We start from the raw sequence: 14,193 nt of genomic DNA, 5'->3' as shown, positions 1-14,193 counted from the left end.
ATCATATCTCCATTTAACGGCCTTTCAGTAATAAGGATGGCAGAATTGTCTCTTTCTAAGTAGTGGACCAAATGGTGAAATTTAGATAACAACGCAAGTGGTCCAAATTTATTGCAGGGGAATCTCAACATCTACTGGGGCAGAGCCTGTAGCAAAGTTTTATTTAGCATCCTCCCAGTTTACTACTACGAACAGTACCCCTCCCATGTATCTACTCTACTCAACTGCCAATTTGTTTTACCATCCACAACTAGTGTTGTCAAGTGTGAGCCTCCATTTACGTAGCATTGGAGGATTTTAATCGTGCTTGAATGATTAAGGTTATGGGATGTTTTAATGATATAAAGAGAGTTAGTATATATATTTGTTTTAATTTTCGCTGCATTAAGTAACTTTAAAAGGAGAGGCCCTCTAATTCCGATCTGGAGTCACGGATGAGGATAGTGGAAGGTCACAAGGTTGAAGTGAGTGTGGAGATAATTAGTGAGGAGTGATTGTCTTCTCGGTAGGCTTTAATGGTTAATAATAAATTCCTTGTGACCAATACTACTACTACTACTGTTACTTTTTTAAAAGAAAAATTCGCCATCATCATCGTCATGTTATGCCCGTGACTGGCTACGCCAGTCATAATTGACCTACGCTGCCCGTGGGTTCGCTGCGTCGTCTTAAACGGAAGCCAATTCCTCCTCACCTCTGTGCCGACGTGTCAGGTTTCTCCCCACAGGACGCTTGGGGGTAATTGGATTGGACGTCTCACCGATTCTAAGATTTTTCTTTTCTTTTTTTTTTTGTGCATACAATACCCTTCAATAACCTCTTATTTACTTACACACCCCTATAAAATTAATATTCGTATTTTTTTCACGTGTATATGTTTATAAACTTTATTATTATTTTTTCTCCCGTGACGTTTAGTAACCTGCTAATAATTCTAAATTTTCATAAATTTCTCTTAGTTGACTATATTTTTGTTTCTTTTGGTATGAAATTATTAAAACTTCAATTATAAAAGTAACTACGTAAATAACACATATATATATTTTTTTTAAAGTTGTGGGCTCTTCAGGATTAGTTCGTTTCGTTGGAGTTTGGGCCCAAACTCGGATTGATTTAGGATGAATCAGTTCCGAGTTTTTGCTGAAGCCCATCTTAGATCTTAGGTTATATGTCATGTTAATCTCTATTAAATATTAATACCTCAACTCCGTGTTCATCGGATGGCGTTGCTTTTACCCTTGTATGCCATGACTACTATTCACACGGGTTGGCTGCTCATGCTCATAAGTCATGCCTTAGCGACTTGGAAAGCATGGCATCAACTTCGAAGATAGACACATACATGAATGACTATATATATAGCTAGCTGCAGCCGTTGCGTGCACCCTTACACACCTAGCTAGAATAGTTTTGATGGTGAAAGATTCACCACACGTTTGTACTTGCATTATTCTTACTGCATCCCCAAGACTTAAGAAGAAGACTTCCCAATCCGAGACGTCACATCTAATCTTTTTTGTCTTTCCTATATGCATGAACAGTACTGCAACAACAGATAGTAGGAAACAACTCTTGTTTAATATATATAGTTTTTGACCATTTTAGTTATGCTAATCAAATACTATATCTACCTAAGTGAGCTCTAAACTTATCTAGCGACGACGTGAATGACAGGTAAACATGCACATAAAAAATCGCTTTCAACTCATCTATATTAAATATAATTGCTAACTTGAATAAGTTTAAAATTTATTTAGTTGGAAACACTTGAAATAGTTAAAAATTCTATTATATATAATATTAAGTTGTAGTGCTGGAAGGATGCCAACATTAATTAAAAAGCAAAGCAGTAAATTTTAGTCCAGTGCTCATTTTATATATATATAGCATTACACGCATCATATCATTTCATTACACCGCCACCCCTCACGTACACTTAACTCGGAGCAGTGCCCACACGCAACCCCATGCATATCGTGACATATCCTCATCATCACACCCCCGTACTCTTTCTGCTACTACTACGATACTACATGACTTAGCTAGCTAATATAATCCTAGATTATAGATATATATATGTCGTCGAGATCCGATCACATCCCGGTAAGCTCACCGAGAGCCGACCAACTTTAGAGACAAGGAGATGGAGGCGAGAAGAGCCCGTTCCAGAGATCTGCAAAGGCATGGATGATGAGAGGATGGTGGCGAGGAGAGTTGAGAGAGAGTAATTCATGTAACAAGTCGTTGAGATCATCCCAAGCGTAGATATCCTTCTCAACTATCATCTGGACCATTGAATCACGGAAGTCTTCGTAAGGCTCGTTGGATTCTACCGCCACTGCTACGCTCTCTCTCGCCACTCTTCCTCCGTTGGCATTCTTCTTCTTCTTCTTCTTCCTTCTCTGATCTCTATTAGTCCTGAGCCTCCCTTCGTTAAGTACGGTACTTGGTGGTGGTGGCGGTGGCGGCGGCGAGGAGTACTCCTCGTAGAGGGAGTTAGTGGTGAAGGAGGCGTCCCAAGAAGAGGAGTTATAAGCGGTTGCGGTGGGAGTAGTGGTGGAGGAGGACAAGGTGGCGGATTTGGACTTTGAATGAGATGAGGAGGAGGAGGAAGAGGAGGAGGAGAAGAGAGAGAAGAGCTTTGTCCTCCTGCAGTTGCATCCTATGTCTACAACAACAGGGTTGCGCAGTATGAAGCTTCTATTCCTAGAGGAAGACATGGAGTGCTTAGAGAGAGAGAGAGAGAGAGAGAGAGAGAGAGAGAGAGAGAGCGAAAGAGGAGACGGAGAGTTGTATTGGGTTGAGGCCTTGAGAGGGGTAATAAAGGGGAGCATGTGAGGTTAGAGGAGTACTGTAGAGGTGAGAGGGAGGAGAGTTTTAAATGATGAAATAAATAAAAGAGAGGGATCGAAGCGAAGATTTAGTGTAAGGTTGGGGGATAGAGGATAGTTCGGATCTTGGGTCAGGTTGGAGGATAATATTATAGCTACTGATGGGTGTGACAGAAGGGATTATGTTTGATGGGAAAAGGGAGTTTAGAAGTCAGCTCTTTAAGTTGACTCTATCCATATTAATGACCATGTGAGTGAGGGTGAATGGTGTGGCGCCAAATAACAGCTTTTTATAGGGTTAGTCTTTAATGTAAGATAAAAGTTATGATTTCCACTCTTCTATTCTAAATGATACAAGGAAATACAAATTATAGTTTAATCTACGTGGTTTGGTTTGGTTTGGTTTTGTCTTAAGTTATATACCACTGATTTTAAAGTTAAGCACTTAAGCCTCTATAGTTTACACTAACACTCGATTCTCAATCCATAGCTAACATTTCCTAAATTTATGTGATTTATTATCGCTAATATATTTTCTTGCCATAAGTAAAGAGTTCAATGACTAAACTATTATTATTGTTCTCAAAATAAGATTACATTTCTATTGCAATAGTACTAACTAACAGTTGTAAGCTAGGAGCAAACAATAATTAAGGAATAATACGAACTAAATTTGTTTCTATTGTTCCATAAGGACCGGAAGAAGCTAGAGTGTGCATAACTAGAGATGGCCAATCATTATCTAACCCAAAACGCGTGTATAAGTAGCAAGAATATTACATATTCACTCATTAACTTATCAATGAGTGCTATTTTATCAACAAATGTAATATATACATTAATGAGTGGTAATCAACTTGGTGTAATAAAAGCTTAAAATCTATGGGCATTAGTGGTTGAAGAAGCTGATCTGAAACGAGAGCATCGAGGGAATATTAGTGGTCATGGATCCAGAATAATTTGACAGCCTGCATAAAGAATTGGGGCACGAGCTTATCCTGGAATAGCACCATTTTTAAAGTCGAGCATCAAAGCTTTGTCTACTGATCGTCCATCATAGAATCTTCTTCTTGTGATCCGTTAAGCAGTGCTGTTTCATTGATTATAGTATCACTCACTGGTGGTATTAGTTTATTGGATTGGTTATTATAGTGTTATCTTTAATACTTGATTAAAATACATTATAGTAACAGCTGTTGGAATCCTCGCAATTAATTGTACATGGAGTCAGGGACAGAACTTTCTATGCTCTTAAATTAGTAGCTTCGACGAAACTTACTCTTTTAAGTGCACAGAAGAATTAATTAAAATAAATGAGCTACCAAGAAGTTGGTAATTATACAGCACGGATCTTGTACTTGAGCTGGTGACAAATATATTTTTTAATTAATGTCAGGATTCGTCATTCGAAACAGCTTGACTACGATGCAAACTAATGGAAAACTTTCAGGTCGAGTTAGTTTGAGTTACTGAGATTACGTCAGAATTAGTCACATAGCTAATTAGTGGTGATGGGTATACGTACTGGATCAATCAATCAATCAATCAATCAAATATCCATACTGGCTTTTATAACAAGTTCCAATTCCCAGATTATATAAAAACTGGTATCTCAATCTCTGTCAGTTCCAATTTGAATATATATATATATATATATATACCGTAAATACAACAGAACAATTAAAAAATGTTCAAGTACCTCAGAGACAGTTATATCAGAGTGATTATGCTAGAATTGAGCCGTATAGCTTCTCATTTGTTATGGCTTGGGCCTTTTATGGCGGATATATCGGTGCTCAGACTCCTTTTTTTCTATATTTTCAGAGAAAGAGAATTGTTATATGATCTATTCGAAGCCGCCACAGGTATTAAGTAAAAGTCATAGGCAAAATATTGTTTATTTTACTTAAAAAAATTACAAACAAGATATTAATAGGCTCGTAATGAAGAGAAAACGCTGAGATAATTGGGACAAGTTTGTTAGCAAGTGTAAATGTAACCTGCAAATTTGTGATAAAATAAAAATTATATGATTTATAATTTGTGAAATTGAACTGTAAAAACATAAAACACATTTTAGAGGCCGAATTGATTTTCAGAAAGTTATTCTGTCCAACCGCTAGAGATAAATAGCTATCTAATATGAGAAAGACAAATAACTTTCGAATATGAGAAAGATATTCGAAGAAGAATCTTTAAAAGAGCTCATTGTATCAACATGAGAAATATGTTAGATTTTTTTGTATCAAACGTGGGAAAGACTTTTGAATGGTGTTGACTCTTATAAATCTTGATTAGGCTTTCTTTTGGGCATAATAAAAGAGAAATTTGAAAATAAGTTTAAGCTTAAAGCTTGAAGATATTAGAGTCATCCCATATTTATTTAGTCTAAAATTAAAAGAAGTGTTTGAAATTGCCTCGAGTTACCGTCTTATGCTTGACGTATTAAGAGAGAGTTAAACAAAATACTATCACGATGATTACATGTAATGTATTTTTTCACCCTTGGTTAATAAATGGTTTTTACATTAAATATGTATTGTTTGTGCATGCCTCCTTATTAACTTTGGTTTGTAAATGGTCTCGTTAATAGTATTTTATGTCTAGTAAGGATTTAGAATTTTCAAAGTTCCAAACTTTGAGAACATAACACACATTAGATACAATGTACATTAGATAACACATTATATCGAGCTCAAATTGAAGAAATTAGCAAACATTGAATTCGAACCAATATTTCAAATATCCACCACATCAAACCTACATCAAAAGCGGCAAACGGTGATAGTGATGACAAAAGGCCGTGATTGCAACTGGCAAGGAGAGCAGCAGCCCTGGCCTCGACTATTTCGGCCGAAGCAAAATAAGGGAGAGGAGGCCGCGGACTCCGAATGCCAGAAGAGAAACGCAGTAGCTTCTTCTTACTGGGAGATACTTTATAGGCTACATATATAAAATTGTTCTTTCCGAGAGAGAATGAGGATAGAGCTATTAATTATAATTGATCGATATAAAATATAAGAAGAAATAAATATTATCCACCAAGTGATTGCGATAAGGAATTCCAAGGCTTCCTAATCTTTATAAGGATGTGCAATTTGCGCCAATAATCCCAGTAGGAAAGTAAAGTTTACTGCCAAATAACAAGTCATAACGTGTCAAATTCATGGGAACACAGATCTAACGAGATCAATGCTCTGAAAAAAATAAATATATATATATTAAGATCACGCTCTAAAGATATAAAGAGAAATAAAGTAGCGACGCAATCTTCCTTTTTTCATGTCCTTTTACTTTTGGTAAAAAGGATGGTAACTATGCAAAAATTGCCACTGCAAAAGAATACTACAATATCTATAACCTACTTGATAACTGAGTCAACTAAAGAGTGTTAAAATACTTCCTGTAAGGCTCTAGTGCCTCAGCCTCAGCCTTCTGGCGTTGCCTTCCGTTTCCTCCTCCAGATCCGCATCCCAATGACAGACAACCTCCATCAAACAGCGAACAGCGTCGCACAACGGATCCAACAACCTCCGGAGCACAGACGGAGGCTTCTTCCTCGGCGCGAATCTCGAGGAGGAGGCCGACATTGGCCTGAGGTAGGCGAGGGCCGCGTGCTTCACCAGCTTATTCCTTATCGGTATATCGCACGTGCCGTCGGGGTTAACAAGCGGGCCCAGAAACGTCTCCGCCGCCTCCCGCGAGTACACGAGGTCGTGGATCCCGATGTAGCCCGAGTCCTCGTAGAGTTCTGCGTCGGCCCACGACATGGCGGGCCGGGTTTGTAGACCCGGCGGTGTCGCCGCCTTGCTCTGCCGCCGCGAGGAGGCCACCATCTTGGGAGTGACGAGATTGGTTGAGAGGATTAAGTTTCGGGATTTGTTTCTATAGAAGTGTTGAGATATATATATCTGTAGGTATGGAAAGGAATTTACGGTCGAGGAGGATTTGTTTTTGATTCGTAGATTGATTTGTTTGGGGAGATTTTGTCGCCGTTTTGATATAATTATAAGATTCCTATTTTATATAGGCAGTGATGACTGATAAGCTCTAAAAGTCCGATTTGTATTTGAAATTAACAGATAGGGGAGAATCCCTACTAGAGCGTAACTCTTTTGTTAAGGATCAGGTTATCATTCCCTATCTATGACGGAACCGTAGTCTGGTAATTCTAAAATCAGGCTCTCCGGATAGTACCGGGGGTCAACCCGAGTTAGCCATTTGGCTTTTCTCAAGAGTATATGTAATTGTAATTATTACAACGGAGATGGAGAGAGATTAGTATCCATCTGCTACTTGCAGTTTATATTGCCTCCATTAGAAAAATTTACATTGACGAATCCTAGAGCGTGAATGATTAACCTTGAGAATAATTTTGTTTTCCTCAATATACATGAAGCTAATCAGCAAATATGAAAACAACATAGACCGAAGCCTGGGTGACTCTGCTCGTGTATTTGGACAATAGGATAACGTACGGATCCCAAGAGATCGATCGTGAAACCCTTCATCAGGATATCTTTTATTCCTTCCATACAGTAAGGACTGTCTTGTCTGGCAGCCTAGAAGAAAACTGAGAAAGAGCGTGCAATTCTACTTCGTCTCCGTCTAAAAAAGCTTTTGATTTGTTAAGTACGCAGCCCAGAGGAGAAGAATGATGTCCTGTTATAGAGCAACATCACCACTGCAAGCTTTTACAGAGGAGAATTTCCGTCAGCAATCCAGTGTTTCTTGATTTCACCAATACCGCTTCAATCTTCGCCCAGTGTATTAGAAGCAGGAAATTCAACAATATCAGATGGCAATGTCTTGGGCTAAGGCTTGTTGCTTGGTTCCATTATAACATCTGTATTTAATCTACACTCCTCGTCCCATTGGATGGCAGCTATATTTATTGTCAAGGATTTCAACATGGAGGAAAAAATAGGAAATAAGATGATAAGCAATCAGTAAAGGATACGTGCTGTTCCCCACATATCAGTTATGCTGACGCTAGGATCTGATAGGAGCCAGTAATCTGCATCAATCTGCAAGAGAATGCCCATTCAATAGCCAATCTCATTACTGGTTTCGATATCCATAGCCAAGGATCAGAGAGTAGGTTTATTCGTGACTAGATAAAGAAACAGCAAGTATGGAACAAATAAATAGAACCTTTAATTTAACATGGAACCCAATAGACAGTGCAGCTTATTTACCACTGATTACAAATGTTTATGCAAGATGGTTTTGTAATAACAAAGAGCAGACAATATATCATTTGTTCAGTGTGCAACATCAAGATCTGAAAGTCGAGAGTATAATAAATTAGACCTGAGATGGAGGATTTCAACCAAAGACTTAATATAGTGTCATTTGTGCAAAACTGAAAATGTTTAGTAGGGTGGAGGAGTGAATTCTCTATTCTCGAAAAGGTCTCAAAAAGAGAAAGAAGAATGATACACCAAGGTAATATCATCTAAAAATAGCTATGCCGGTGGTGTATAGGCACATTGCATGAGGGGTGCTGCACAACACCCCTCTTAGCAGAAATCAACGAAGCAATTGCCATGCCTTAGCTTGAGGATGAAGAAGACTCGCCACTCGCGTCACATGCCCCAACACAAGGACAAAGAAAGAGAGTGAGTTAGGTTGGGTCGACTACGATCTATAAAAGAAATCTACTCTTCTTCCTCCTTGAGCTAAGGCACACAATGCGAGCAGCAAATCTCCTTCCTCGAGCTAGAGCATGCAAGCAATGAGTGTGACAACAAGCTTGATGACGAGTGGCAAAGAGCGACAACGAGTTGTCTCCTTGTCTCTTCTCTCTCCTCTTATGACACGGCCGACTAGTGCCGTGGCATCTCATGTATTGTGCCAGGGTATGGGCCGTGCCACAGGCACAACCATCCTTGCTATCATCTATGCTGACCGGTCCCAAATGAAACCGGAGGCTTTACAATTTTACATTCAGTTAACACCCAAAGATAGTAGCATAATGCCAATAAGAATTTCAGAATATTGGTTAATATTGGCTAATGCAAGTCTAAACGATGAGCAAAGAAAGGTGAAACCAACAAATACTTTATGTTCAGTTGATGCCCACTGATAATAGTTGGTAATACACCAATAAAAATTTCAGAATGTTGTTAATAATGGCTAATGCAAGCCCCAAGACTAAACAATAATCAGTCACAGAAGAAATTCAACTTTTGAAATGCTTCCTGATTGTGGTTGATAAATGGATATTTCTACAAGTAGGGCAAACAATAGTTCTTCAAAAGCCTGATGATTGGTGTAGAGGTCTTCTAGAGGTCTTCTAGCACAACTGTAGTGTACATATATGATATAACAGAAAAATAGACATGCCTCTAAGGTCAAAGAACTTACATCAGCATCAGAAGGAACAATCTTCATCATCCCACCCGCAAGTTCCTGCGAATTAGTTAGGTCTGCGCTCATCCTGTGAGTTTCTTGAGCCTCAGGCTCATTTCTTCTAATCTCATCTGTAGCAATTGTAGATGCTGGCTCTTCAGTAGATATTGAATTGGTTATAGAAGGCAGGCTTGGAGGACCCACCTTGCTGCTCATGTCCTCGAACTGACTGAAGGGCATAATTAAAAGAGTACTCAGAATCTCAGATTATGTTCTGCACCAGGTTCTCTGCTATAGTAGTGCACATGGAAAAAGGGTGATTAATTACCTAACAAGGTAAACATCAATGGCACCCATGGTACTTCTCAGAACAATTCTATATCTCCTTTGAGGATACTCAGCAGCCTGAAATGCAAAGAGAAACTTTAAAACAAACTGAGCGATATATGCAGTGCATCTTTTACATGTATCTTCCTTCATAAGCCTTTCCATGCATTTTCCACCTCATCAGGATCTGGAACTTCCAGGGTAGTGCCATGTGGTGCTTTTATTGCTATTAAAGTTTCATTCTGCAAACAAATATAAAAGAAAAGAAAAACCATAATTAGCGTGATGTTTTGAAAATTTCAGCAACCTCAACTTTTGTTAGTGATATAGGTTCTCCTGATGAACAAACAAACATACCTTAAAGCAGGGTAAGCCCTTGATGTCATCTTCAGTCACGAAAAGCCACCTAATGCATGCATACAAAAGGGTTGATGGAACAGGGAAACACAAGAAAAGATGCTCATTTATGCAGAAGAAGCAAATAAAGGTTTTAACTCATATAAATGAAGGCACTCACTTCTGATTTTTTTTATCCTCACAAAGCCCCCTCAATTGCTCTTGCATTTTGCTTCAATATAAAGTCAAAAGTTTCAGGTTCAGTTTCAGACCATATCAAGATCCTAAAGGTAATATAACACAAGAAAACCTTATATGATCATCTAAGCTGCGTTCTTGCATTGAAAGGCTTTCAACTTCTGCCTGCAAATGGGAAAAGTACTGATTGTAATCCAGAGGATTCAACAAAATAAATGCATCAGATCATATTACCAAATAGGTTTTTTTATACAATTTCCATGGAAAACTTTTTAAACATCATAATTGCAAGTTAGTTATTGATTTAAACGATGAGTCATCCAGTCAAACCACTGATTCATCTAGAAATATTTTAAATATTAGAATAATATAATTATAGTTCTAAATAATTCTAAAACCTAACAAAATATCTACAAAAAGCAATATAATTGTATTTCTTCAATTATTTAGTTATTTTTTAAGTAATCTTTCATTTTAAGTACATCAAATCATATGACTTAGACAAGAACATATTTAAATAACATTTTTTATTTTTTAAGGATAGAACTACTTTAATTTTAAGACTAAATTACCCTTAAAGTAAAAATAAATAAAAATAATTAAATGTTAAGGACAACTAAGTAATAATGGAAGAATGAGCAACCCAATCGGTTCACTAGTTGAATCGCTGGCTGGCCAGTTTTCAACTAATCAATTGCTTTTCCAATCCTATAATCAAACTGAACCAACTTAATTTACCAGTTTATTAGTCCAGCTTAATTCTGATAACTATGCCTTAAAATCATTATAGCCACCAAATCTTTTAGACCCTTTCAAAATTGTCACTATGGTTAGTTTTAATGAAATATTCATATAACGTTCTTAACGAATGTTGTTAAGGTTAGCAATACATGTAAACAACTAAAATACCCTTATTCTTGATGCTTAGATTATAAAATATTTATTACTATTTTTTCTTATGGAAATAAGATTTTATTTTTTTGTACTATGATATCAAGTAATATTAGATAGCTTTCAAATTATTTTAAACAATTTATACAAGGACAAAATGATATTTTCTTAATCTAAGTTTAGTTTTAACTATAACTAATTAGATTTAACCAATGGAATGACATTTTGAAAGTGCTCATTGTTTTAGTGGCAATAATGATATTTTAAAGAATGCTTCAGTAGCAATTACGTAGAAATCCCTAAAATAAGATCCTCAAAGCTTAAGGGTAACACTAGGCTTTAAATAACCTTAAGTTAGCAGATGTTAGCAAAAGACAACATCTTGATAGTATCTTCAGATGTGAAGTGCATATGCAGACAAAGTAACAACACCTACGCATACCTGTAATACTGAAATAACATTATTAGCATCAGCTGGCCCTGAATCGTCAAAACCCCTGCCAAAGAGAATTTCCTGTGAGCTGCCACACAATTTTATACACAAAGATTAAAAAAAATAAAGAATAGAAAAAAAGTAAATGGTTACTTCCAACGAATTCTATTCTTGAGTTTTTTCTCTATTAGCCCAATTCCTTCTAGAACATTTGTAATGTCATATATTCGTCTCTTTTGCACCTGTACTGTCGAAGATTAATCTTTATTAATCAGATTAATAATAAATATATGCAAAAACATCATCTTCTCACCTCCAATGTTTCAGCAGCATTATTCAAATCAAGGATGCCATTTTGTGCATGCTTAAGCAGAGTGATAAATTTTCTAGTCAGCAGACCTGAGAACAAATACAATTTGCCAATACTTGCAATCAGCTTGAGTTGATATTCCCATATAGATTTTCCATAGTTATATATGCTAAACTCATGATATTTATCTTGTTATTCAGACTAAACAATCATGTCAATCACCTAAAGAACTGTCATAACGACAGCTACCAACTGGGTTGAGATTAATAGGGGAACCTGCAAAATGAAAATTAAAAAGGGATCAGACATGGTGATTTACTTACCATAGAGTAATTAATCAGATACAAAAGAGCTTTCCAGAATAACTTAGTTATCTGAATCACGTACATAGAAAGAAGTCCTGCTTCCAGTCATAACATACATAAATGTGGATAAATAATTATATGTAAGAAATAATTCAAGAACTTGGATGCAAATAACTGAACTAACAGGACTTATCACCTGCATCAGAGATAGGAGTTTGAGGCCCAGCTTTATTGTTCTTTGCGACCTTGCATTTACCACGGATCCTACCTCCTTTTGCTGAGACAGGAGTACAATGGGGACTGCTAACAATGTCAGTATATTCAGTTTTGGCTCTCCATTCACTAGATTCAGCAGGTTCAGTACCTTCTTTTTCTGACCTTTTCAACTGCAATAATAAGTGCAACTATAAAGATTACGATAAGCATTCACGTCCAACCATTAGATGTAAGGAACCTTAATGTTCCTCAAGATAAAAACTTACCCTATCAACGCATGGGAGAAGCAATACAGGGTATTCAGAAAATTATTATCTAACATTTCTAGCATACATACTTTAGAATCTTTGAGACAAACGAGATGATGAAAAGAGAGACTTTAACTATACCAAATTACAGTAACATCTGTGCAAATTGGCTCAACAGTTTGACTATCAAAGATTGTTCAACCTACCAAGTACTAACATTAATATGTTTTCTAGTAACATATCTACAAGTGAAATATGGAAGACCAGCTAGGGTGGAGCATTTACCAGACTGAAGGCAAAAATAATGGGAGGTTGCACAAAAAAGTGCAAGACTACAAAATGATTGGTCCATCATTCAACCGTGTCATGATTCACCAACTTCTAACGGGCATAAGCTGACGAATGTTGTAGAACTCTTAGGTAATACTACATCTTAAAGACAATTTTTCTCAAAAGCAACTAACAGTGGATGTCCTAGGACAAATGGGAGCACAATTGCGTTAATAAAAAATCTGCACATTAATATTGACTGAGTAGATAAACTGAGATATCACCGCTCTACTGTAATAAGTGGTTTATAAAGAACGTTCATCGAACTCTCTATCTAACTTCCATAGCTATTGCTACTTATTTTCTACAGTCGACAATCCATTAACATGTCCTCCTTCCATTAATTCTTTCACAAATGCATAATTGACTAAATGCCTGTTAAAACATCTACAAAATTATTCCCCTTCTGAATAAGGGTGGATCCTACATATGTGACATTCGCACGTTAATTCAACTTTCCCTAATATCCGCTATAAATTAAGAACATTAGAGAATCAAAAAACATTAATTCCGCCATACCATGGAACGACCAAAAAATTTATGCCGATAAGAATGAGATCATCACCAAATCCAGTCATTCCCTTTACTAGCACACGAACCCCCCCAATCCTCCATCTTACTCACCGTACTCTTGACGACGAAGCCATCAGCCCCTCGCTCCATCACCGGACTATTTCCATCTGAGTAGAACCGATGGTACTCTTCTTGAGGCGAGAAGGGCGGTTTCCCGGAGGGAAATGGCAGATGCCGCCGCAGCGGCTGGAAGACTTGACCAGACCGCTGCCCCGAGCACTTCTTGGCCGCTCGTCCGCCGCCGGACATCTACAGCCCTATAAATCCACTCAAAATTGATCGATCTCGAGAGAGATCGAAGATCACGAGATCAGGATCCAAAACCCTCGTTTTAATAGGCTTTCAAAGCCGGATCTCGATGGAAGCAACGGTTTCGGGGAGATCTAGTGGATCCAAAGAGAGATCGGAGGGGTAGAGGGATGGGGAGGATTAGGGTTTCGATTTAGAGATGGGAGCGAGAAGGTAGAGGAAAGTGAGGGGCGGAATGGAGAAAACGAGGGAAGGGAGGGAAATTATAGTTCGGATAGGCATGGAGGGAAGGCGTGTGGGGAATATTAGAAACTAAAAAAGAAAAACAAAACAAATCTATAGTGTTTGAGTTACGGAAGACGATCCACCGTCCGTTAAGATTCTCTTAACTATCTGACGGTCTATCGACTACCTCGTATGCGCCATTACTCAATTTGTTGCGCTGTGGGGCTTGCATTGAGAAAGTGCCGTGTTGTAGCTTAGTGTAAGAAACTTTGTCGTACAAGTATTGTAATTGGTTACATGAGTATATATATATATATATATATATCAACTCTCCCATGAAATGTCATAGAATCCTAGTATTCTAGGC

General features: G+C 37.5%; 2 protein-coding genes across 3 annotated transcripts; both read right to left on the bottom strand.

Moving 5' to 3' along the window:
• Positions 1-2,129: 2,129 nt before the first annotated feature.
• LOC140769261 (transcription repressor OFP8-like) lies at positions 2,130-2,720 on the bottom strand. The gene has a single exon (XM_073109923.1). The coding sequence runs from the start codon at positions 2,718-2,720 to the stop codon at positions 2,130-2,132; it is 591 nt and encodes a 196-aa protein (XP_072966024.1).
• A 4,468-nt stretch (positions 2,721-7,188) lies between these two features.
• On the bottom strand, positions 7,189-13,886 carry LOC140768385 (transcription factor E2FA-like). Of its 2 annotated transcripts, none has more exons than XM_073108642.1 (14): positions 13,404-13,886; positions 12,182-12,371; positions 11,903-11,956; positions 11,684-11,769; positions 11,524-11,612; positions 11,380-11,434; positions 10,159-10,211; positions 10,030-10,080; positions 9,870-9,918; positions 9,689-9,754; positions 9,514-9,590; positions 9,201-9,414; positions 7,792-7,858; positions 7,189-7,716 (listed from the first exon to the last, which is right to left on the bottom strand). In XM_073108642.1, exons 1-14 carry the CDS (start codon positions 13,599-13,601, stop codon positions 7,646-7,648), a joined length of 1,320 nt encoding a protein of 439 aa, XP_072964743.1. In that variant the 5' UTR covers positions 13,602-13,886; the 3' UTR covers positions 7,189-7,645. The 2 variants fall into 2 exon arrangements, with proteins under 2 accessions (XP_072964743.1, XP_072964744.1); XM_073108643.1 differs by having other exon boundaries at positions 13,299-13,430.
• Positions 13,887-14,193: the final 307 nt, after the last annotated feature.

This window comes from Typha angustifolia, chromosome 10, assembly GCF_048772165.1.
Source record: "Typha angustifolia cultivar Huaian chromosome 10, ASM4877216v1, whole genome shotgun sequence".
NCBI lineage: Eukaryota > Viridiplantae > Streptophyta > Magnoliopsida > Poales > Typhaceae > Typha > Typha angustifolia.
Note: the sequence above shows the minus strand (reverse complement) of the source record. Positions and strands in the feature narration are given on the sequence as shown.